At 40.6% G+C, this 26,990-nt stretch overlaps 1 protein-coding gene and 1 pseudogene across 2 annotated transcripts; one reads left to right on the top strand and one right to left on the bottom strand.

Moving 5' to 3' along the window:
- Nucleotides 1–8,542: 8,542 nt before the first annotated feature.
- LOC144537041 (leukocyte elastase inhibitor-like) lies at nt 8,543–13,366 on the top strand (annotated as a pseudogene). Its single transcript, XR_013503804.1, has 9 exons — nt 8,543–8,652; nt 9,378–9,559; nt 10,269–10,409; nt 10,658–10,775; nt 10,902–11,045; nt 11,783–11,860; nt 12,153–12,242; nt 12,340–12,514; nt 12,719–13,366. The product of XR_013503804.1 is annotated as a leukocyte elastase inhibitor-like (transcript).
- A 1,818-nt stretch (nt 13,367–15,184) lies between these two features.
- On the bottom strand, nt 15,185–26,831 carry ccdc135 (coiled-coil domain containing 135). The gene is made up of 17 exons (XM_078281258.1): nt 26,701–26,831; nt 26,090–26,258; nt 25,819–25,944; nt 23,573–23,767; nt 23,290–23,433; nt 22,821–23,039; nt 22,524–22,661; nt 21,771–21,840; nt 21,079–21,207; nt 20,755–20,883; nt 19,690–19,901; nt 18,903–19,118; nt 18,663–18,773; nt 18,243–18,353; nt 17,163–17,357; nt 15,560–15,699; nt 15,185–15,312 (listed from the first exon to the last, which is right to left on the bottom strand). The coding sequence occupies exons 1-17, from the start codon at nt 26,829–26,831 to the stop codon at nt 15,225–15,227; spliced, it is 2,523 nt and encodes an 840-aa protein (XP_078137384.1). The 3' UTR covers nt 15,185–15,224.
- Between the last annotated feature and the right edge of the window lie 159 nt (nt 26,832–26,990).

Genomic DNA, 26,990 nt, shown 5'->3' on the forward strand with positions numbered 1-26,990 from the left:
GTATGATGCTTTGATCAATTCTATATGAGGAAGAACAAGGAGGCTATATTACAGGAACTATTTTAGTGTCCAATTTCTGCAGGTGCTGTATTTCTTCTCTGTGAGCAAAAGAGTAATTCATGTTCTTTAAAGAAACATGGTTTGAACCTTCAAATCAGGCTGCTACATGATTCAAGCATGAAGATATAATAGTATTAAAATTACATTTTTAAGGGGATTAAATGTACGTACAAAAGTGTCTTGTCTGACGAATGTAAATGTAACGGAAATGCTTATTAACAAAACATGACAATATTACAAAAAATAAGTACGTCATAGTCAAGCTTAGATAAGAGGAACAAACACTTTGGCTAACGTATTCCAGCTCAAAAACGAGAAAACTAGCTAATTTAGCTCCCGGTGCTGAGTGCTATTCTGGTTTCCCCTTCGTCGAAGACTGAACACCTGTCGACAACTCCCTAATCACAGAGAGAGCGCTACTCATTTTAACGGGATGGGGTTTGACTGGTTTTCAGGGACGACGCTGAAGTGGGACGTCAGCGCTTAACATGAAAAAGCTTAACGTGGTTTAATGTACCTAAACAATGATCAGTGATCACCAAAATTCTCATGGCCATATCTTGTCATGAACACTTAGCTAAGCCTGTCAAAAAAACTAAACCAAAATCCAACGATTATAGTTATCTCACATTAAAGGTGCAATATGTAATACTGACAGCTAGTGTTTAAAATAGTTACTGCAGTACAAATTCAAAATACTGGAGAGAGTCGTCTCCCCCACCCCCTCCTCCCCAGACTCTAAGTTCACGGAGGTTGCCAGGCCGAGGCCGCAGCATCCTCAACAATGTTGCTAGACGCTTATCTCACATAGCCAGACGTTACTTCACAGCGGAGTAGCTAACGTTAGATGCTGGCTATATTGTCATTAAAGCCTGTGCTCACGCGGAGCTCTGTACTGTACCTGTACCAGCTGACAGGCACACTTTTCGGCTTAGAATTACGGTAGGAACCACTAAAAACACAACATCATCGCTGTCTTCTCCACCCGACGGACAGACACACTTCCTAGGCTTAGAACTACGGTGAGGACCGCTACAAATAACACTACCTTGCCGTCCTCTCCACTAGAATGAACACACTTTTTTGGCTTAGAATTACGGCAACAATCACTAAACACACTGCAAACTCAGTCATATCTTTCCACTTTACAGCCCCCCTCTCTTGGCTTAAAATAACTCACCGTTGACGGCTATGGCCGCTGAACAGGCTACACGTTGTAAACAGCCGTGGCCCGCTTGTTTGGTCCTCCAGTAACGTTAGCTAGCAGTTAGCAGGGTTAATATGGTGGCGTTAGCCAGGACCAGTCAGAATCACTTTACTGGCTGTGTGTCAATTGTTTTTGCAAGTAACCAACTCAGGTACTCTAGCTATATAATTCAATGTGAGTACACAAATGTTGAAATGACATAAAATGCCCATCCCTTGTACCTGTTCAGGAAGAAATTAGCCAACTCGGTCTCCTTTTGGGCTCTAAGATGTCTCCATCTTTCAAATACATCTCCAGTATGGTTTCTCTGGTCACACAACTGTTACAAACATGCCGTCTTTTTAGGTCGGGTAGAATCTATCTCCGTTAATCCTGTTTGTTTGTTTGCTGCTTTCATGGCTGTACTAACGTTACAGTTGTAGTGCACTGAGTTTAAGTTTTTACAGGTATATCTGACAACCCGGCCTGTCTGTCAAACTGGGCCGTTGATAACAACACACAGGCCAAAATACAAACAGAAATTCCGTCACGGAACTGAAATTTCAAAAGGAGAAAATACTGGCGTTAGCATTGTTGTCAGAAAAGATAGTATTTCAACTTAACATGTTTCCTTAATATCTGATGACGCATTGGGGTCATTTTTGGATTTATTACAGTAAATATATTACATATTAGACCTTTAACGTTTAGGCCTATTTCTTCTTCACATGGCACCTATATGGCGAGGAAAAAGCTTAACGTGGTTTAATTTACCTAAACAATTATCAATGATCACCAAATTTCTCTCTCATATTGCTCCACATAACCACTGAAAACTGTCAAAAATTGAACCCAAAATCCAATTATTATGGACGTTATCTGACATTAAGCGTTTCGATCTGCTTCACATTTTTAGCAGGGCAGCGGAGCGCCTGTGGGTTGACTCTCCACGGTTCTCATGGGCTTTATAAATCCTAACGTGAAAAAGCTTAATGTGGTTTAATGTAGGCTACCTAAACAACGATCAGTGATTACCAAATTTCTCTCTCATATTGCTCCTCATAACCACTAAAAACTGTCAAAAAATCCAACCCAAAGTCCAATTATTATGGACGTTAATTATCTGACACATTAAATCACGTTAAGCGTTTTCCTCGCCATGGGCGCCAATGAAGAAATATATTTCTTCATCCAACGATTATAGTTATCTCATATTAACGTTTATAAACGTTAATGTGAGATAACTAAAAAGTGTTCATGACAAGATATGGCCATGAGAAATTTGGTGATCATTGATCGTTGTTTAGGTACATTTAACCACGTTAAGCTTTTCCACGTTAAGCGTCGATCAGTAGGAGTTAGATTTTTAAGTTGCATGTGGCAGCTTTCGATTCGGCGGTTAAGGGGACATTAAATAATGCAATTAAGGGGGAAATTTCCCCTAAATCTGAAACTGTATTTTAATAAGCCTCTCTGGGATAATTTAGCCCAGATTTGACAAGTCTAGATAGTGGTTTTGGATCTGGACCTAGTCTAATGTGGTCTACATATGAAAAAGAAGAAGGGACATCCTCCTTATTGCATTTTCACAACTCTGAAACTGTGTTTTTAAGAATCTTTAGCCTCTCTGGGATAATTAGTACGGATTTGATGTCTAGGTGTAGTGGTTTTGGATCTGGACCTGGTCTAATGTGTGAAATCTCCCATATTGCGTTCTCAAGACAATAAAGCTTTCACAAATCTAAAAGTGTGTTTTAGACATAATTAATAATTTACCTTAATGACTTACACGCTTTCAATACAGTTCAGAGGTTCAAAAAATGGAGGATCAGTCACTCAGTAATGTAAATTATGTTTCTCTGCTGAATCGGACGCTGTGAATCGGAAGCTAACTTCAGCTTTAAGTTTCCCTTACATTTCCCCTTAACCGCCAAATCAGAAGCTGCGAATCGGAAGCCAACTTCAGTCGTTTTTCAGGGCGTGTCAGGAGTCAGCTTGTAAATAAAACTGAAGCTTCAAACAGAAGTCTACAGTATACACCTTTCTCGAGGACCATCAGGAAAGTATATATAACTCCTCTAGGGGCTGAGGAGTTCTGAAACATACTGGGGAGCCTGACCATTAATGGCTTTAAAAACAAATAAAAGAATCTTAAAATCAATCCTGTATTTAATAGGTAGCCAATGCAGGGATGCTAGAATCGGTGTGATGCTTTCTCTTTTCCTTGTGCCAGTCAGAAGTCTCGCTGCAGCATGTTGCACCAGTTGCATGCAAGGCAAAGAGGACTGGCCAACACCCAGGTACAGTGAGTTGCAATAATCAAGTATGGAGGAGATTAGTGCAATGGTGACAGTCAGTTCAGTTTAGCAATATTCCTGAGTTGAAAAAAAAGCAACTTTTCACCACTGAATTGATCTGCTTCTCAAAACGAAGTGATGAATCAAAGATGACACCAAGATTTCTGGCATGGGCGTGCAGGTTAAGAGATAGCAGACCCAGGTGGCTAGCTATGCTTGCTGTGGTGTTAGGGGGACCAAGAATAATCACCTCTGTTTTGGAGTCATTCAGTTGTAGGTAGTTTTTGGCCATCCAGCATTTCACATCCTGGAGGCAGTTGAGATTGGATATAACCGAGTTGGAATCCCCCGGATTTAACGGCAGATAGATTTGTGTGTCATCCGCATAGCAGTGGAAGGAGTCATTGTTTTGGCGGAATATATAGCCCAAAGGGAGCATATACAGAGCAAATAAAATAGGCCCTAAAATGGAATCTTGGGGTACTCCACAAGAAATAGAGGCTGTGGAGGAGGAGAGGCTGCAGATATTAACAGAGAAAGTCCTATCGGTTAAATAGGAGGCAAACCACTTGAGGGCACTGCCCTGGATGCCAACCTGGTCCGTAAGACGGTTTAATAATATATTGTGATCCACTGTATCAAATGCTGCACTGAGGTCTAATAGAATTAGGATGGGACATTTACCACAGTCTAAAGCCAGTAGCAGGTCGTTTGAGACTTTGAGAAGGGCCGATTCTGTACTGTGACGAGCCCTGAACCCAGATTGGAATTTTTCCATGATGTTGGTATTATCTAAATGAGACACTAGCTGAGCATGTACAATTTTCTCCAATACTTTAGACAGGAAGGGAAGCTTAGAAATGGGACGGAAATTATTTAAATCTGATTTGTTCAGGTTCGGTTTTTTAATAAGAGAATGGACTATTGCATGTTTAAAAATGGATGGGACAGTTCCATAGGCAAAACTGCTATTTATAATAAGTGAAATTATGGGACCTACCGTGTCCAATACATCCTTTAAAAGGTGTGAAGGAACAATATCCAAGGGGTAGGTGGAGGACCTAGTACGAGCAATAGTGTCATAGATGAGAGAGCTACAGGCTGAAAGCCATTAAGGACAGCAGGGAAGGTTAGTGCTGCGAACAGTGTCCTAAGCTGATGCCAGAGAGGGAGAGAGGGTTTCCAAGGGGTGGGTGTGTGTGTGTGTGTGCGTGTGTGTTGTGTAAATAGTCAGTTGTGTGGTGAGGCCTGCACAACATGCTCGATGTTAGTGGCTAGCATTTGCGAGCCTAGCTTGTTTGGATGAATACCGTCTCTCATGAAGAGAGAATATTGATCCCAGAAAACATTTAGCTACTTAATGTAACATAAGTAGCCTACTTTATTCGTGCTATCCAAGAGCGATAACTATTTCACATGTTGTTTCTACCATATCCCATTGAAAAATCAGGAAGTTTAATACTTTCTTGAATGTGTGATGTTTTATAAATATATTTACAATCTTCTGGTAAATTTGCATAAACACCACCAACTATTCAGCTAATTTCAACATTATGTTAAATTATTAACCACTATTTTTTCTTTGTTATTACTAATAAATAGTTAGGTGGGTTAATGTTTGGGTACGTGAATTAACTCTGCTTGAGTCTTACCGCTTCAGAAATGGTCTCAATATATCAGGTATTCATATTCAGAGACTTTCTATGTATTTGTAAATTAACCAATATTTCAGTCGAGGTTTGGCCCAATGAGAGAGTGAGAGACTAGTCAGATAAAGAGATAAAAACATTATTTTAAGTTTGTAATAATTAATGCTCTGTCCTCTTTCCAGTGTGTCAGACATAATGGCATCTCCAACCCCTCTGTCCAAGGCCAACACCACCTTGGAGATGACGACAAGACGGCAAACATCTTCTACTCTCCTTTCAGCATCTCTTCAGCCCTGGCTATGGTGATGCTGGGGGCCAGAGGAAACACAGCCACACAGATGTCAGAGGTATAATACACACACACACACACACACACACACGTCATAAAAGTAACAGATTAACATTGCATGCTGGTTCAGAGTGATTTTGTAAATTGCATAAAATCACTCCATTAAAGCACCAACACAAACTGTGTCTTCTGAGGTTACCATAATGTTAATCTCTATCGACGACGATTTTGCAGAGGCACCGTGGCTCTGTCCGGTGCTTAGCGGTTTAAAGAAATTGGTTCTAAAGAATTGCTAAAGCAAAGCCACACCCAGACCAGACCAGGACCTCACTCTAAATCCACCATGTTTCTAAGAGAACAACTCCAGTAATTTGAAATGATAATATTGTGAAAGATTACACAAGAAAAGTGAGCGTACTGCGTACTCTAGTTACTCACCATCATTTAACATAATGTATGCAAATGCATAGCATGAAACACACAAATTCAACAACTTAAAGGAAAACATGGCTTATTTAGTCTATAGTCTCATCATTTAAGATGCCCAGTCTAATATACTGTTTATAATAGACTGGTCTGTCAATGCTCAGTGCATCTCTGTAACAGTTGTCTCCTTTGTCCACAGTGCCTGAAAACCAAGGATTGTCAGGATGATGTCCATGTTAGCTTTGCCCAACTGCTGAGCAAGCTCAACAAGGCTGATGCTCCGTATGCCCTCAGTGTTGCCAACAGGCTGTACGGGGAGCAGTCCTACCAGTTTGTTGAGGTGTGTGTGTGTTTCAGTATGTGTGTATGCATCTTCATGAGTATGTGTGGTGTGAGAGGCACTCATGGGAATATTTAAACTCTGTAAGAAGGAATGATGAATGAGAAGTGGACAGCAGCAGTGTGATTGTGAAAATGCTCTTCTTGCTGTAGTGACTTTGTCACGGCTTCAGAGAATGAGTTGGACCCAAATGCAGAGACTGACAGGTAGTGTAGGGTTGCCAGAGGATTTAACAAATGAATCACAGTCCATACCAAACAAAAGGTGTCCTGAGTACAACATGCAGAGTACAAAGCAGAAACAGGCAGAATCCACAAACTGGAACAGGCTGAATCCCCAAAACAGGAAAAACAAAATACCAGGAACACTGAGACAAAACGGGGCAGCCGCCACACTAACACAGAAACCCATACACAGTAAAGAATGACCTGACAACAGACAACGGCCACACAGAGACTAAATACAGGAGGTAACGAGCAAACAAGGCACAGGTGAGACAACAGGTGAAACACATAAGACAATCACAAGGGCGGGAAAACTAAAGACAGGAAGTAAAACTTGACAAAACAAGGGAGAAAACAGAGACTTCAAAATAAAACAGGAAACAGAACAAACACAACCATAACAGACTTTTAGTTCCACTAACTAAAAGTTAAGCAAAGCTATTAATATGTTTGGGTGATCAGAATTAGTAACTGTGTTGTTGATGGTTCCAGGATTTCTTGGATAAAATTAAGGATCTGTTGGCCGAGGGTGTGGTGGACAGCCTGACCAGGCTGGTGCTGGTTAATGCCATGTACTTCAAAAGCAACTGGAACAGTCAGTTTCAGCAACGTGCCACACAGGATGTTCAGTTCAGACTCAACAAGGTAACACTGCTCAAGGAAAGCATGAAATATACTAACACTGATTGATAAAAGTCTGGTAAAGTCAGTAAATATGAGTTTTTAAATCAGTAATATGGTAGCATAAACCATTTACACCATAGACACTAATTCTGACTTCTTCATTGAAAGTAGTGAAAAAGGGTGAAGGACAAAATTCAACATCAGAGCTAGGGTTGGGTACTGAACTCGGTACTTTTTTGGGTACCGACCAAATTACGTCAGTACTACCGTGGACCTGCACTGTTTATCTTTGGCCCCTGATCTTAATCTCATCCTTAGGATCTTGTTTACTTTGTACGGCTGTCTTTGCTGCACCCCCTAGTTAATCTATAACATTAAAGTCTAGTTTAGACTTATTTTAAACCTTAGACCATTTGAAAGAATTTGCCTATCGCAATTTCTATGATGTCTTTTTTTTTCAACTGCCAGACGTCAACTGTACCATATTAATATATGATGATTACAGATTCTCTGCACTTTATCTACAGAACCAGCAATATCAGCATTTTATTTATTCAGTTAACCACAGAGAATATGATGGGATCAAATCGTCAGATAGGTCCTTGGTGATTATCAAAATTGTAATACTAATAATTCCTTATATTTGTATAGCACTTTATCATAGACAGTCAAAGTGCTTCGGGACAAGACACTCACCACACATTAGCTTGGTAGAGAGGGGGAACGTGTTTTTGGTGGTGGGGGAAACCCATGCAGACACGGGGAGAACACGCAAACTCCACACAGAAAGGCCCAGGACGACCAGGGTTCGAACCCGGTACCTTCTTGCTGTGAGGCCACAGTGCTATCCATTGGACAACCGTGCAGCGTACAAGCTTCACGTTATCATGAATCCCACTAGTGCAGTGATTTGTAATTGTACCACTATGCATAATGAATATAGACTATAGAACAAGAGCTATTATGAAGGTTTGAACTGCTATTAGGTCAGGTCATTTTTATATGTATCCATATGCTATTACATATGGAATAAAAGTGTGTGGTTCACAAATATTGTCACTTTCTTTTTTCTTTTTTTTACTTATTTTTATTGACATATTTTTAGTGCCCTATCTCTGCAGGTGTCTCTTCCCTGAGAGCAAAAGAGTAATTCATGTTCTTAAAAGAAAACAAAACTGGTGTAACCTTCAAATCTGGGGCTGATACACTATTCAAGAATGAAGGTCTGATAGTATCTTTAATAACATTTTTGAAGGGGATTATATGTTCATGCAAGTGTCCTGTCTGACCAGTTCAAATGTAACGGGAGCTAGGCTATATGTCACATAAGAAACATTTTCGACAACTGCCTAAACGTTATCCCTAACCACCACGGAGGGGGCGCTACGCATTTTAACAGGATGGGATTTGACTGGTTTTCAGGGCGTGTCAGGAGCATGTACTGTTATGTACAGTCAGTGGTCAGGAGTCAGCTTGAAACTAATATAAAGCTTCAGACTGAAGTCTTCTTGTGAAAAGGAAATACTCCTTATTACTCGAGGACCACCAGAGAAGTCGGTAAGTAGAGGATGAGATTGCATATTAGATGGTGTAACAGCAGTAACGGTAACTTGATCCAGACTAGAAGCACATTTATCCTCATTGTCTGGTGTTATGAATAGTAATTGGTGTATGTAATGTAGGTACAGTATAATGTTATATATAGCTACTTAATGTAACATACTTTATTTTTTCTATTCAAGAGCGATTCAAACCATTTCACCTGTGTTTTCTACCATTAAAAAAGACACTTTCACACGTACTATTGAAGGTAACATCCGCGAAAACCGACGAATGTCAAACATTAAACTATCTTCACCGCGGTTGGTTTCACACGTGTGGTGTTTTGTAAATATATTTACAATCTGCTGGTAAATAAACACCTCCAACAATGCAGCTAATTTCAACATTATGTTAAATTATTAACCACTACTTTACTTTTGTTGTTACTAATATATTTTGGTGGGTAAAGGTTTGAGTAGGTGAACCAATTGTTATAAAATCTATACTGAATTAACTCTGCTTGGTCTATTTAATATTTGCTGAACTAAAGACTGAGTCTTACTGGTTTAGAAATGGTCTCAATATATCAGATATTTACATTCAGAGACTTTCCATGTAATTGTAAATTAACAAATATTTCAGTGGAGTTTGGCCCAATGAGAGAGTGAGATACTAATCAGATAAATAACATTGTTTACGTTTGTAATAATTAATGCTCTGTCCTCTTTCCTGTGTGTCAGACACAATGGCATCTCCAACCCCTCTGTCCAAGGCCAACACCACCTTCTCTCTGGCTTTGCTCAAAAAGTTTGGAGATGACGACAAGACGGCAAACATCTTCTACTCCCCTTTCAGCATCTCTTCAGCCCTGGCTATGGTGATGCTGGGGGCCAGAGGAAACACAGCCACACAGATGTCAGAGGTATAATACACACACACACACACACACACACACACACACACACACACACACACACACACACTTAATGCACTCGACAAAGCCAACATCTTGTCACTGCCCACGACTTGTTTAAAATGGTTCCATACCTCCGACTTTCCTCCAAACTTGCTCAAACTTAATTCTCCTGTTTTTCGTTTTTTCTTTACATCTTCAAGCTCCATGTTGCACTTAAGCACATCAGGCCCGGTGGGATGCGTGCGACTGGAGGAGACGCTGCGCATGAGTATGACATAACTTTCTCCTCACCCAATTAGGCTAATAAAGTAATCATTAAAAAACACAAATGCTTGATCAAGGGCCCGGTCCGGCCTGGCCCGAGGATCGTGGCAGGAAATATCGTTTCGGGCTCGGGATTGGTCAGAGAATCTAGACTCTACTCTAAATCCACCATGTTTCTAAAAGAACAACTCCAGTCATTTGAAATGATAATATTGTGAAAGATTACATAAGAAAAGTGAGCGTACTACATACTCTAGTTACTCACCATCATTTAACATAATGGATGCAAATGCATAGCATTGGAGCACAAAAGTCAACAACTACAACCAAAACATTTCTTATTTAGTCTTAGTCTCATCACTTAAGATGCCCAGTCTAATATACTGTTTATAATAGACTGGTCTGTCAATGCTCAGTGCATCTCTGTAACAGTTGTCTCCTTTGTCCACAGTGCCTGAAAACAAAGGATTGTCAGGATGATGTCCATGTTAGCTTTGCCCAACTGCTGAGTGAGCTCAACAAGGCTGATGCTCCATATGCCCTCAGTGTTGCCAACAGGCTGTACGGGGAGCAGTCCTACCAGTTTGTTGAGGTGTGTGTGTGTGTGTGTTTCAGTATGTGTGTATGCATCTTCATGAGTATGTGTGGCGTGAGAGGCACTCATGGGAATATTAAAGCTCTGTAAGAAGGAATGATGAATGATGGAGTGGACAGCAGCAGCGTGATTGTGAAAATGCTCTTCTTTCTGTAGTGACTTTTAGTTCCACTAACTAAAGTTAAGCAGAGTGATTAATATGTTTGGGTGATCAGAATCAGTAACTGTGTTGTTGATGGTTCCAGGATTTCTTAGGAAAAACCAAGAAGTACTACAATGCAGAGCTGGAGACCGTTGACTTCAAAGCCGGCTCAGAGGCCGCCAGGCTCAACATCAACAGCTGGGTGCAGAAGCAGACTCAAGGTGGATTATACACACTAACCTACACATAACACACATGGAAACATAGCAGCAACCATTTTTCAACACTTCAGACTTGCTTTCAGTTCTGTGACATTGCTTCACTTATGTGTCAATATTGTTTTCCAGATAAAATTAAGGATCTGTTGGCCGAGGGTGTGGTGGACAGCCTGACCAGGCTGGTGCTGGTTAATGCCATGTACTTCAAAAGCAACTGGAACAGTCAGTTTCAGCAGCGTGACACACGGGAATGCTCAGTTTAGACTCAACAAGGTAACACTGCTCAAAGGAAAGCATGAAATATGACTAACACTGATTGACAAAAGTCAGCTAAAGTCAAGTAAATATGAGATTTTAAATCAGTAATATGGTAGCATAAACCATCTACATACGCAATAGACGCTAATTCTGACTTCTTCGAAGGAAAAAAATTCAACATCAGAGCTAGGGTTGGGTACCGAACTCGGTACTTTTTTGGGTACCGTCCAAATTACGTCAGTACTACCGTAGACCGATTCAAACAATGAACAGCAACACACATTTTAGCCACCAGATAAATGACCACTTAAAAAAAGCAATATCAGTTTAAGTGTACGCTATATATTTAGATTTTTTCACCACTTTACCTTGCCATGAGAGAGCCATGTTGAAGTTTATGCAGGGGAATCTGAAGGGGTTCTTCAAAGCCACCAGACTCCTTTGACCAAAAAAGTCATTTTACCTACCAGAACATTAGGAGCTGCTCGTCTACCACTGCCTCAATCTCTTGGTTAGTTTTTGTTATTGAATGACTTTGGTGAATCCAAACTAATCCTTTAAAACACCAAAGTCATACAATAACATAAACAAAGTAACTGATCGAGGCAGCTGTAGACCAGCAACTCCCATCTTCTGCGAGGAAAAATGATTAGCAGTGCTAGCTGCTGCCAATTTTTCTCAGGTTAGCGCCGTGAGGAGGTAATCCCAGCCCAGACTGAATTTCGTTCTAAAAGTCAGTGTGTTGTTTTCAGAATGACACCAAGCCGGTGAAGATGATGAACCAGGAATCATTGTTCCCTTTCTCTGACAACCCTAAAGCCAACTGCAAGGTACTGATGCCATTGATTAATTCATTAAGTGTAACTGACCAGGCAACAATCAAACTAATCATTTATAACTTTTTGTTAAACAGGATTTAATGACATTTCCACTGAATGTGAATGATTCAAAGGAGAAAGGATGAGAGTTTGGTTATGATCCATTTTACCATACAGTAACTGTGAAACTAACTGCCTAAAAAGTTTTTGCATGTCATCCCATCTTGTTGATACACATAACACAGTTGTCACGCCAGTATATACTGTATATGTACTGTGATGTTTGAAACCCTCTGTTGAACAGATCCTAGAGATGCCTTACAAAGGGAAGGAGCTCAGCATGCTCATCTTTTTACCCAATGAGATAGAGGACAGTACAACAGGTCTGGAGAAGGTAAGACACACACACACACACACACACACATAAAAAAACAGACACAGAAAAAAACAGACACAGACAAACTAATCATTGATTCTGCGTCCACCTCCAGCTGGAGAAGCAGCTGACCTATGAGAACTTTATGGAGTGGACTCGTCCAGACATGATGGATAATGTTGAGGTCCAGGTGGGGCTGCCTCGGTTCAAGATGGAGGAGACGTATGACATGGAGGAAGTCCTGGTCAGCATGGGCATGGTGGATGCCTTTGACGGAGCAAACTTCTCTGGTAGGACACGTGCCTGGATCATATCAGATATATTCATAATCATTGAAAGAACAGGCAGATGGAACCTGAACTGTCTCCTGTTAGTTTAAAAGAGACCACAAGTTAATACAGGTTCTCCCAAATCAATCTGCTGTATTCATGTTGTGGGGTAAGACCTGATGTTATATTTATTTAAAATATTCTGTCCCCTTCTTTGTGTGACAGGCATGTCTCCTGCCAACTGGCTGGAACTGTCAAAAGTCGTCCACAAGGCTTTTGTGGAGGTCAAGGAGGAGGGAACTGAGGCTGCTGCTGCCACTGCTGCTGTCATGATGACTGGTGTCCTGCATGCCCATAAGTGCGTCCACCCGCCATGTTCATCGCAGACCACCCCTTCCTCTTCTTCATCCGACATAACTCCTCCATGAGCGTTCTCTTTGCTGGCCGATACTGCTCCCCTGAGTGAGCAATACATCGTTTAGAGTAGTGTTTCTCAACTGGAAGGGGGGGGTTACAATACATCTAGTATTGGAACAGTGTACCATTTTATTTGGTATAACAAATGTTAAGAATTACCACTCTAGAGTTTCCTAAAGCTAATCCCACCCTGAGTTCCCGTCACCAGAATGATGAGTAAAAACTGCGGTGTTGAATGTTCTTAACTGTGACTACTTGTTTGCATCACTTCTTATATGAGTGAGGGAATGATTCTGTGTTCATCCTTAACATTATGTTCTTGCACTGTTCTTTGTATCTTTTTCCCTTAATCTCAATCTCATCCTTAGGATCTTGTTTACTTTATGTCCTTGGTAATTATTGGAATCAAATAAGTGCAGTTATTTGTTATTATACCAATATGCATGTAATGAATATAAGACTATAAAGATAAAGAGTTTATATGAAGGTTTGAACTGGTATTGATTCTTCCAGGTCATTTTTCATTTATGCTTAATGCATTTTTATTGACCATTTTGTGTGACAAGAGGGATATATATATATATATTTCTACAGGCTTGTCTTCACTGAAAGCAAGAGAGAAGTTAAAATAAACAAATTCTTTTAAAAAAAAACACTTTAAACCCCCAAATCTAGGGGTTGTTACACTATTCAAGCATGAATTATTTAAGTAAAATCAAGACTTCTTATGGCATGCATGATTTTATTCCCTTGAAATGAGCACTGTGGTAATTTCAATATGCATAATACTCCACTGTCTATTATTATCACTCACTTGTTTAGTTGTAAGTAATAGAGAAAAGAGGTCTACTAGCCATGAGTTATTTGTTTAATTCAGAAATCAGTGCACTGTTCAGTCACCAGACCCATCCAAAAAATGTTGTCATTCATGTTGTACCTACCGTTTTCTTCTCAAAGTGCCAATTATATATGCAACAATAAGCCTTTTGTGTGACTTTGTGTGATTTATTTTCATACTTACATGAAGGTTTGAACTGCTATTAGGTCCAGGTCATTTTTGTATGTATCCTTGTGCTATTACATATGGAATAAAAGTGTGTGGTTCACAAATATTTTTTGTCACATTATTTTTTTTTTTTAACTTATTTTTATTGACATTTTGTGTGACCTGTATGATGAGATGGATAACCTTCAGTTCCATCTGCTACACAGGTCGTGTCTGGCCCAGTAAAGTAGTGGGATTCATAATACCACAACATTGTGGAACTGTTAATACTATACTGGTTGTCATTAAGAAGTCTTTATCATATTACTTACTGTTTAACCTGGATAAACAGTAGTATAATGCTTTGATCAATTCTATATGAGAAAGAATAAGTATATTACAGGAACTATTTTTAGTGCCCTATTTCTGCAGGTGTTTCTTCCCTGAGAGCAAAAGATTAATTCATGTTCTTAAAAAAAAAACTGGGTGGGGTAGGAGTGTGTGGGTGAGTGTTTGTGTGTGTGGTGAGGGGGGGAGGTTGTGTGTGTGTGTGTGTGTGTGTGTGTGTGTGTGTGTGTTTCTGACGGCAATGGTCCGGAGCAATCCAGGAAGTGGAACGTCATGGATATAGACCGTTCTCTTAATACATCCGTGATATAGACTATTAGGACTACAAATATCCAAAGCAAATGTCATGTAAATCCAGCTGTTGCTTTTGAGGTGCTTTGACATGGACACAGGTGTTGGAAGAACAGACCAACAAAAGACAGAAAAGACAGAACAAAGTCAGAAAGAATTCAAGAAAACTTTTGAACATTGTGCACGAGAGGTCCCCTAGTAGTCACACTAAAAATGAAAAGGATAAGAAGATCAGATTGTCTTTAGTGGATACAAGCTGGTACAAACCTATTTATTGAGCAGTATGGTTGGAGTGACTCTCTCTGTTTTTGAACTTTATTATTTGAAATGTATCTAGCTGCTCCAAAGACTCTGTCTGGGGTACAGATAATAGAGATAATATTATATTCTCCTATATAAATATCTTAAATCTGCTTTGTAGCTCGACTGTTGCTTCAGTCTAGTGCCGATGCATTCTGCTGCTGTTTTGCAGGTTATTTTGTGTTGCCACACTGCACAGCTGGAACATTGGTTGATTAAAGAATCATCCAGCACAGATGGACTGTATTATAAGGAGTGTATTATAAAGAAACACAGCCCACACCTGCCCTCTACTGATGCAAAATGTGCCCAAAGGAGGATTTCTAATCCTCCTCACACACTCCATATATATATACTGTATAGTATTTAAAAAGAAGGCAGGTGTCTGGCTCAGCTGAGCAGATGAGGGGCCAGTCGAGGGTCTCGTTTCAGCTTCTGATCAAGAGTTTGGTACTTCTGAGGAGCTGCTTCCTTGTGCCTGGAACAAACACACATAAATAATCATATACACACACCATTTGCAGTTAATGTCTGCTCATTTTCTGCAGTAACAGCTAGCCGACCAATGCTTTTGCATCATTACACTACTTTAAATCGTTAAAATGTTTAAAATAAATGAATCTTATTAGTCTAATCGTATTTTTAAACTGGAAAATACTGATGATCTGTGTGTGTGTGTGTGTGTGTGTGTGTGTGTGTGTGTGTGTGTGTGTTTGAGTAATTACATGCTGAGGCGTTTCTTGGCCACATGTATTTGTAGTGTTTTCTCAGAGCAGTAGGTCTGGTACTCTTTCTCCTGCGGTTCGGTCATGTTGAGCTGGTTCTTCTGGTACCACTGCTGTTTACTCTGCAGCTCTTGAGTCTCCTAAACACAGATTGTTGTGAACATGTTAGCGTGCCCACAAAAAAAGTTTTATAACAGCAAAGTTGTAATGTCACTAAATCCGTTAAATCGTTGATTCCAAACTCCTTTCGTTGACTGAACCTCTCTGGCTGATCCATTTGTGCACAAAACAAAACTACATCTTTAAGGCGTCTATGTGCTGATTTGGGTTGGTTGTCATGCAGACACTCTTTCTGTAGGTACGGTATATAAACTCCACAAACACAAAGCATGTCTCCTTAGAAAAATGACTCTAGTATATTTAACCTTCAAATACACACAATGCATTTTTTTTTACTGCAGAGACGTAACACCCTGTAACCTCAGTCTGACAAGGTTCTTCTTCTAGGTTTCCACTGTAGTTTTCAAACACGATGTTTCAGATGTCAGTAAACAGGCATCAGCTGGACCAACTATACAATGTCATAATTATGTTATGTTGGTCTTCAGAAGGGCGCAGACCAACATAAAATAGCTAACTGTTGCCTCTGGGAGCAGTTAGATAGACCTACAACCAATCAAAGCATTAAAACGTGTGACTTAACGGCAGCCTGCTCACAAACTTTCTCAAATTCATGCTAAACAGTATCCTAAAATGTGTTTCTGAAAACATTTGAGGTAGGAAATAGGCAAAACGCTAACAGAATATTGACTCATATTTGATCAGCACTGCCTAGTTTGACAGTTGAAGTTTAATGAGCCTGGTGCTGCAATAGATACACCTACAGGACGCTGACGATGATGAGATAAACATTGTGATTGATCCGCCCAGGGCCTGGTCGGCTGGAATCTGTCTGAACGGAAGGGGTGCCAGACGCATCTGCCAGAGGAAATAAAACCCAGGTTCCAAGGCTAGCTCTGTATAGCTGTGTAGGGAAAAGATTCTGCCAGACGCAGCTGGATGCCGAGAAATCTTTTTCTTTCAAATGGCTGAACCCAGCTCCCTCTGAACGGCCTCCTCTTCACAAATACCAATGAGGGTCATTTAACATGTTGATTTCTCCAACAACAGTGTTCTTCTTTTTTTAAAGTTTGGCTGTCCTGCTCTGTACAGAAGCAGTAGTAAAATGATGCTTCCTGTTGTGCTTGTTGTAGTCATCCTCGTTCAGATATGACTAACCATCTGCCTGACTCAATCATCAATGGCACTGCTGGTAACACCTGAAAGTTCCTGCAACATGGATTTAATGTCTGAGCAGTGCCTACATTTAGTTCCAGGAACTGGTCTACAAAGCGGGCAGAGAAGAGTGGAAACAAAAGCAAACATTCTGTTTGCTTTGCGGTTCTGCTACATTCTTTTGAGATCCAAAAACACACCTGCAATTACAGCTTATCTCCTTAGATGCTGCCAAATGGAACGAAATGGAGCTCTTAGAGATTGTAACTTTAAGTTCCTGCAGTGGAAAAGCGATACAATATACATCAGGAGTACATTTGTGCCGTACATTTTCATAGCGTTCCTGAATGAGGTTGGCGTGCTCTACCAGTCTCTGTTTAAACTCGGCCAAACAGTCCTGGTGGATATGCTTGGCGTCTCTGGCGCTCAGAGTCTCTGCGTTGTCCAGCCGGATCAGGAGGGGAGCCAGGATATCCTTCTCCTTCTCCTGCAACCACCTCTGCTCCTCGGCGGCCAGATGCTCCTGCAACAAGCAAAGAAATGGCGACACAAGACATCACGAGTGGTTTGCTTTCCTGAAGGTGTTTTAGCCTGCTTGGTTGTATGAGGTAAGGTAAGATGAGGTAGGTAGGTAGCAGAGGTGGAAGAAGTACTCTTCTCAATCTCCACCGTGCAGGAATCCTCTGTTTTAGGTCAACTGCATTCAAAAACTTACTTGAGTAAAAGTATTAGCATAAAAATATACCAAAAGTACTAAAAGTAAAAGTACTCATTATGGAGAATGGCGCATTTGAGAACAATATATACTGTATATAATGGAATTATAATTATTGATGAATTAATCTGTTCATCACTTTAATGCTGAAGCTGGTAAAGGTGGAGTTAAAGGACTACTGTACAGTATATTATGACTACTGTACAGTATATTATATACTGCTGGGTAGTTTAATCCATTATAAAACATAATCATTTGTTAATTGAGTTATATTTTGTGTTACAGTTATGATCTCAACATTGAAAAGTAAAGTAATTAGTAGCTAATGTTATCAAATAAATGAAGTGGAGTAAAAAAAAATATATATATATTTACCTCTGAGATGTAGTGGAGTCGAAGTAGAATAGTAAAGTAGCAGAAAAAGGAAAATAGAGCACAATAATCTCAAAAGTACCTGAGTAAATGTACTTAGTTACATTCCACCACTTGGTAAGCATAGTTTAGTAGGGTACGGTAAAGTAGTAGGTTAGGGAAACAGTCATCCATAGAGACATAACAGCAATCAAACTGGGAATCTGACACAACCATAATGTGTGTGTAGTTTCAGTGTGTGCGTGTGTGTGTGTGTGTGTGTGTGTGTGTGTGTGTACAAGTGCGTGTGCGTGCGTGTGCGTGCGTGTGTGTGTCCCCCACCATTTCCTGTCTCTGGCTGCGGGCCCTGGCAGCTCCGGTTGTCGTCCATGGGGAGAACTCAAGCTGAACATGTCTCTCTTCCTCCTCTCTGCAGGCCACAATGTCTCTCACCTGATCACACATTAAGGTCCTTAACTCGAGTAGAAGTAGCAACAGCACAATGTTCTATAAACTCAAGTATCACACAACCTTCAGGGGTAATGAACTGGGAAATGTTTGACAAAAGGAGTGGGACTGCCAGTGGGATAAAAGATCTTTTCCAGACATGTTTAAAAAAAAATCTTCTTAGAATGACATGTATGGCATGGGTTTTCAAAACTGTTTGTCCGTCATTCAGAAATCCAGAATATATGATTATTATGGGATCTTACCTCTGAATTGGGACTCTAGCTATACATTTACTCCAGGTGACATGGTTACCTCTTGTTTAGACTCTTTGATTTGGAGAACCACCTTCTCCTCATCCTTCATCAGAGCCACCAGCATATCATACAGAGCCAGGGTCGTAAGAGGCTTCTCAGATGGATCCACCTGAACCCCCACACACACACAGATGCACACAGACACAAAGTTATTATTGGAGTGTATGAACTCATAGATTTTTAGTTTAAAAGGCTGTGAACTCTACTGTTTATCTTATTGTGTGTTTGTTGTCTGTACCTGAAAGCTGGATACCATGTCAGGTGTGAAGTCCTCGGCCTTCTTATTTTCTGTTGACTCTCGCGGTTTGATGAAGCTCCTCTTTGAAGAAATAAATCGGTGATCCTCTAAGTGATAGGTCAGCTCAATCCGTCTTTGAGCCAATAGGAACACTCGCTGCGCCACGTCTTTGTTGGCCAGTTTGGATCTGTTCCTGTGGAAACGCTCCACCACTTTCTGTTTACACACACAAAACCCAACAGAAAACCCACATTGATGCACATAGAAATCCTGTCTAGTTTAACCTAGAATTTTGCGGTTGTATGCTTCCGCTAACCTGTCAAGTTGCAGTTTACTGTCCAGGCTAATATAGTATATGTAGTGAAGACTTTGAGGCAATTTAATAAAAAGGCATCAAGTGCATTTTTGGGGAAACATTGTTGTTTCATGTTTTATGAAATGGCTGAGACCTTTTCTTAAACATGAAGATTTATGGTATTAAAGATTTACGTCTTCAGTAGGAATCAATGGGCTGATAGCCACAGACAGAAAGTCAGTATTAAGAGACGGACTTGTCTTTCAACATGGTGTTTTTTTTGTCTTTTCTTTGAATTTAAGTAGATAAGAAAAGTAAACATTGTTTTAAAAAGCGCTGACCAAATACAGTTATTATCATATTATGTGCCCAACATGTAGTGGAGACATGTATCAAACACTGTTAAAGATGTATGGCGAATAACCTAAAATAACACTCAAGTCCTGATACAATTTATAAACTGATGATAAAGTGTGAATTCCTTATTTTTACCTCCAGCGGTCGGTCATCCGGATCAATGCCCAAATCTGGTTCTGAAAGCTGAACAAAGACGACGTGCCGGTAGTAGAGAAAGTCCTTCCGACCCTCGAAGAACTCGGTCATTTCACATGGTGACTCCACCCTCCGCACCAGATCGTCAACACGAGCACTGCTAAACTCCATCTCATGCTTTGTGTCTGTGCTCATGGAGGTGTAGCTGTGAACTGAGCAAAACAAACATACCATCACTCAGGTGACTGACTTTACACTGAGGAAACAATATTAAAGATTAAAGCCCTGATTCTGGTTAACTATGTTCCTGCACATTTCCGCTCTCAAACTTTATTAAATATATGTCCCATGAAGCAGTTGCTGGACAAGACGGGGAATTAATTCATTAGTCAGTATAATTTGAACAATTATTTGTTCTTTCTTATTGTGATCGTTAATAGTTAAGATTCTCCTGTTTGAATCACACTTTTTAATGTTCTTGTTAGAATCAGTTCAGCATTTAGTATTACCAAAAACTTCTATTTACAGGATTAAACTGAGGAGTCCGGCCCTGCAGTACATGCCGTGTGCAAAGCTCTTACTCAAAGACATTGTTGTACATTACTTTTTTGTTATCACAGTAAACTATTTAATACATGTTAAATATCCAATATAACTCCAAACTTGAAATCCCACTGCTAATTAAACATCAAGAGAAAGAAAAATGTTTTTCAAAAGATTTCACATTTTTGGTTCCTGGAGCTATTTCACCCACATCTGTGATTTAAGAAAGAAGACGTTTTTAGCAACTACAAAACCTGCTTAGAATTATTAGTATGTAGTGTGTGACTGGGGCACAGCAACTGCTTTTTACAATGTGTGCTCACAAGTAAGGAGGATAACATAAAGAGATCTTATCCTTCAAAAAAAGACGCTCCACATTCTTCATTGCGACTGTGTTTTAATTCACCTCTGCCCCTTGCACCTAGTCTGTTTGTCTGTTTTTTTGTGTGCTAGAGGTGAGGTTAAAATGTGTCTGGATGAGATGCGAGGTTCTAAGTGGACAGCTGCAGAAAGCAGATTTACATAAAAGGTGGAAACGTCTTCCACGTTTGAAGCGTTCTGCGGTTAAGTTGTTGGCCTTGTTGACCTCCCTCTCCACCAGGTGGTCCTTTCTGTGTTGATACCACTCCTTCACCATGACGACCTCTGTGCCTTCAACACACACACACACACACACACACACACACACACACACACACACACACACACACACACACACACCACATGTTATGCACAAACAAATTCCAATGTCATAAACATTTTTTTTTAGATCTGTAGGGACTGTGGTAAAAATAATAATATGCTGAATTATTTTTAAAAAGTCCAAAGTTTCTGTGAAACACTCACAGTCCAGGTCTTTGTAAGAAGTCAGTCGTGTGTCCATGCCGTCTGACTGCAGGTAAGGCGCAAACCTCTCCAGCTGTGCTTTTCTGTAGTGGGTCACCTTCTGTCCTCCTGGCCAGCGGGTCTCCAGGTCTGAACGAGAGAGGAGAGGCTGCAGTTTGTGGAGGATTTAACAGCACCAGCTTGCATGTGTTTGGTTCAGGTTTGTATTTCCTTTCTCTGCTATATGCACTTTATTTGAATAATACTCAGATGTTCTATTGCATTAAGGTTTTTATTTTGTGATTCACTGTTGTAGTAACAGCAATATAATAATAATAATAATAATAATAATAATAATAATAATAATAATAATAATAATAAGATAATATGAGAATAATATAACAATGATATGATAAAATCATCATTATTTGTTTGTTTGTTTGTTTGTGTTTGCACATACACGTTAAATGACTTGTATGTATACACTTCCTTGGCCAATAAAGCTGATTCTGATTATGTTTTTGTCTTTGATGCTTTCATGTCAGTTTTTGTGCTCTGACCCGTTGACATCTCCATCTGTATAGATGTAACGACAAATAAGCATTAACTCGACCTTTAGAAAACAAACAGGTAAAGAGTGTGGAGGGTAACGTTCAGTATCAGTACCCCGCCTGCACGGTCAGATGGATAGAGCTCATGTGGAGTTACTGTACCTTTTTTTTGGATTGTGATGTAATTGACCCAGGATCGTGGCATCTCAAAAGCCTGGGGCTGCTCATCTTCCTTTATAATGAACAACACACTGTTGAGTTTACAAATAACCTCATTATCAGAAAATCAGATTTCAGTGTCAATGCTTCTTTTAGCTGTAACTCTGGTAAATCGTGCCATTATTTTCTCTCTCCACACCTCGGACGGCTTAAATGCATGTTTTTTAATGAATCAACTTGGTGTAAAAGGACTAAGGAAAAAATGGAAGTAAATGCTGCAGTTGGAGACATTAAGACAACATCTGGGAACTGGGCAACGTTTTTTGGTCTTTGTTTTTCTATATTTGTCTTATTATCAACAAATCCAAATGTGCAGATCCAAAACATGTTGGTACGTCTCTCAATAGTTTCTGACTTCCTGTCTGTGGCTCTCAGTTTCAAGCACACTGGTTCCTACTCAAGAAGTAAATCTCTAAACGTTCATGTTTAAAACAGTCTCAGTAATTTCCTAAAGTTGCTGGTCACTGTAATTTTTATCAATAAAAAAGGAGAATAATTTGTTGGGGTATATTTTCAGTAGCGGATTAATCCATATTTGGTGCTCTAGTGAATATCAGGGGCAGTTAAGATCATTTTAGTCGTACCTGCTCTGCTTCTGAGTCTTGCTTTTAAGTCTAATTATCCACAACATACAAACATATGTATATACACAAATGTAAAGATACACATACACATACAGAAAATACACATACACACCTCGTCATCATTGCTGATTTTTCTCATCATCTTACTCTCCTTTTTCTTCAAGACATCTGAAATCAGCTGCTTTTTACTGGTTGCGCCGTACAGGACTGGCTCCCACACCTTTAAATCTTCCATGTCATACACCACATCCTACACACACACACACACACACACACACACACACACACACACACACACACACACACAGAAAACATATAGCATATTTCTCGTCTAATGATTGTTGTTTGTGATGTGTTGATCTCTAATGACTGTAACTGAATATTGCGTCTGGAGTGGACATGGACTCACAGCGCAGCCGTTCCTGCAGTCCTGCATGTTGACGTAGTAGTTGAGATTGTTCCACGCGCTCTCGATGCCCAGGAAGTTGTCGTTGTCAGTGGTGTAGCTGTTCCCGGTCAGAGGGTCGATGAAGAAGTTCTCCTGGACGCTCCGACTCCCTGACAGCACCAGCACCCAACAGTGCACCCTCAGTCCTCGCAGGGGGTCCGCAGGTCGCTGCTCACTCTCCTGTTCATGAAGAAGAGCTCAAAGGTGAAAGGAGGGAGAGTAGAGACGGACTGGTTTCGTAGCTTTCTTTCAGCTTTATTTAAGAGACCTTTTCTCGTGTGTGCTGTGATGTCAGAACAAACAGTTTCTCCACAGTGACTGTTGATTTGATCCCTGGTCTGGAGTCCATGAGCTACCTTTTGTTATTTTTTTTATCAGTATGATCCTTTATTGTTTTGTTCTTGTTGGTTTTACAGTAAGATCACATTACCTGCTGTAGTTTTTGTTCCTGAAGCAACGCAGCTTCTGCATCCTGTTTCTTCTTGTCTTGCTGCGTCAGAAAGTGACTCTTCAGCTCCCTCAGAGGTTTCACTGTGTATTTATTCTCCTGTGAACCCTCCTCTGAGATCACACTCTGCAAACACAAAGCACAAGCAAGCAGACATGCTCATGTCTGTGAGTCAACAATCTGGGAGGAAACCCATGTGTTCAAGCTGTTCACCACCCTTTCTATGTACAGTAGATAGATACGCAGTAATGTACACTGCACTTACCTTGACCTCAGTGTCCAGCAGGGGGCACTGCTGCAGGCTTTGGTCAAGCAGACACATCTCTTTGACAGCGTAGCCGCTGACGCAGTAAGCGTCGTAGTTGACGCCAAGCAGCAGGCTGCACAGCAGGGTGGCATATTCAAAACATGTGGCTCTCTGACTCTGCAGCACCGAGGTGGAGGAGAACAGGTACCTGGGCTGGGACAGCAACACACACACCTGCTCAAGAATTATGCATTTAGCTGCTTCTCCAAGCTACCTCGTGTTCTACAAGTCCCAACTGCACAATCGATTCATTATGGAGGTTTTCTTTTTTTTCATCCACCTTTCTGAAACCCTGAAACATGTTCCTGAGGTGTTCTGTCCACATAGAGTAGAGTATCTACTACAGTACTGCCATTTAAAAGGGGCCTTGCACTAATTCTACACCTGAAGGTCAGTTAGGTGTCATAAGTAGTCTAATAAGCCTGTGAAAACAGTTATACAGTATATTGTCTTCTGTCGCTCTGGAGGAGTTTTGTTAAGTCTATGAAAATTACCCTGATGACATCATAGTGACATCATCAGGATTATCTCAGTTTAGGCTTGAGACATTTTGAACAAGTGGGGTCTAATGAAAGATGCTATTGAGTTGCATCATGGGTAGTATAGGAGCCAGTGTTCCTGAAACTTGACTCCTACTGGAGACTAAAAGTTACAGTTCTGACCGTTTAGTGACTTTAGGGAAGTCCAGCACTCAATGGCTTTTTAGAATTGAACAACTTTAGCTCCCATTGGGTGTTCATAACACACCACCAGGTACAATGATCAAATAAAGTCTAGGACTTGACTGTTCTGACCCTGACAACGTCTGATATGATGTATGTCATAAATACATTGATATGCTGAAATAAACCAAACCAAAATGACAAAGACTTATGAGAGCTTGTCTTTTTGGTTTCATGCAAAGCTCTTTGAACTGTCTTGTTGTTAAAAGGTGCTATATATGTGGCTCAGTTGGTAGAGCAGGCGCACATATGTAGAGGTTTACTCCTTGGTTGGTGGCCGTGGTTTCAACTCCGACCTGCGGCCCTTTGCTGCATGTCGTTCCCCCTCTCTCTCCCTTTTCATGACTTCATCTATCCTGTGAAAATAAAGGCCTAACTTTGCCTAAAAATGCCCCCCAAAAAAAGGTGCTATACAAATAAACTTGCCTTGTCTTACCCTAACCTAACCACTTTCTTTTTGTTAAAATGACAAGGTATTTCCTTTCACATAGCCACTAGAGTAAAAGGTATCCATTTGTTATGGACAGGAAAGTCCAGTGCCATTTTTCAGCTTTCCAGAACAACTGATTGCTCCATCATATCATCTCTGAGATGGCACGCAACTTGCGACCATAAAACACCATTGGACAACTCAAGACAGTAGTATGATAGTAGAGTTGGTCGTGTGAACAGAAAAATAGTGCGTGGTCACTATAGCACTACCCAATTTGCATTTAATTACTTTAAACACGGATTTGAGGCACTCATGTTTGGTGGCTTTGTCAGGCACATCCGTATTATTTAGCGGAAAGTTGGCTATTTCGGAGCTTTCAGAAACACCTGAGTTTCCCAGTCATAATTATGATGTAGTTACGGTAACTCTAGTCTCGCTTTGCCAGACCTTTCCTTCACACGCTGCAGAGGAGGGTCTGGCTAGTCCACACAGCAGTCCGAGATGGGAGAAAAACGTGCTCTGATTTATTGACATTTCTTTAAACCAATCACAATCATCATGGGCGGGGCTAAGCTCCACACTGAGCCGCTGCTAAATAGCCTCGGGAAGGAACTTGTTTTGGTGGAACATGTGTACGTTCAAGGGTTGTTTTAGTCGTGCAACAGAAAACTCCTATTGGACAGATAGTCTAGCTAGCTGTCTGGATTTACCCTGCAGAGATCTGAGGAGCAGTTAACCATAGTCCTCATGAATCCACCGGAGTTTAAAATTCCAACACAAAGAAAGTGGAAGGAAACGGACATCGGCGAAAAGACATGCATCCGGCGGAATTTCCTGCGACACCGGAACAATCCCAGAAGTGGAACGTCGTGTATACGGTAACTCCAACATGACCTGAATGTGGCATGAGGAAATAAACCCTCACACATTCATTAGCCACATCTGCATCTACCACAGAGCCCAGTTCTTGTTCTATTAACGGCCATTCTATCAGCTACTGAAATAAGTGCATCAAATGTATGTGTCTGCACCAGTGTTGCCTTTCTCACCGGGTCAACAGGCGGGTCCAAAGGGTCCAGAGACAAGAAATTAGCCACAAAGGAGGCGCAGCCCTCCCAGGTGAAAAGTTCAGGGTAGACTGTCGGTGTGGGCCGAAGAGTCATGGACACAAACTTCTGAATGTTATGAATGACAAATATACATAAGTATTAGACAGAGGTACATATATTAGTGCTTTTTAAAGATGTAAGGACTAGTTGGTATTTCTCTAAAAAAAGGAACGATGATTTCTACTGAGTTGAGATGGATTGTTAGTGTTACCTTAACACCACATTCGTTGACAGGGCAGAGCAGCAGTGGTTTGCGGCTGGGCAACAAGTGTGAATACTGACGCTGGAAGTTGTCGGCGATGGCCAACAGTCGAATCTCGTCGGGGGAGTTAACCCTGTAGGACTCGGGATACAGCTCGTCTGCCTTGTCCAACTTCAGGCTGGTGAAGCACAGCAGGAGAAGAATTGTTTTATGGTCATAAGGCGTTATACCCATAATCACACACAGATCAGATTATCAGATTATAGCTGATATTAATATGAGGGAATGCAATTCAAGGAATGAAGTCTCGAGTGCATGAGTTTGTATTTTGAGGTCCCAAACTATTACTCTGGAGCAAATGTCAAAGTTGTGAAACAGCCAATCACATTCTCTTAGAGTCCACATAGACATAAAAACTTGTTCTGTCTAAATGTCCAAAAACTGAAAAAACACACTTTACAATTATAAAGTAGTTTTACTTCAAAATGAATACCAATCAATTAAATGACAGCCTTAAATGTATTAATAGATATATTAAACGCAACAATTAGTAATGGATGAGTCATTTGAAGACAACTCCTTCGCTGTGTGTGGTGTGTTTATACGTCGCGGATGCTCACAGAAGCTCCTGAGGAGCTGAAACATGGAGATTACTGAGAGTTTCCTTCAGCTCTCGGTCGTCGTCCTCCTCCTCCTGTGGCTCTCCATCTCTGACTTGCTCCTCACTGTCTGACTCCAGTAAGGTCTCCATCTTTTATAACAGTATTACATGTAAAGTTTATACAAACACACAGGGGAACCAGTCAGAAACACAGATGTTATCATGAACCCGACTAGCAGCTCATGATGAGTCATTGCTGTCCTGTCACCTGTTTGTAAACTATTCCTGATGGAAATACTGTAATATTTA

Source organism: Sander vitreus, chromosome 22 (genome assembly GCF_031162955.1).
Source record: "Sander vitreus isolate 19-12246 chromosome 22, sanVit1, whole genome shotgun sequence".
NCBI classification, from domain to species: Eukaryota; Metazoa; Chordata; class Actinopteri; order Perciformes; family Percidae; genus Sander; species Sander vitreus.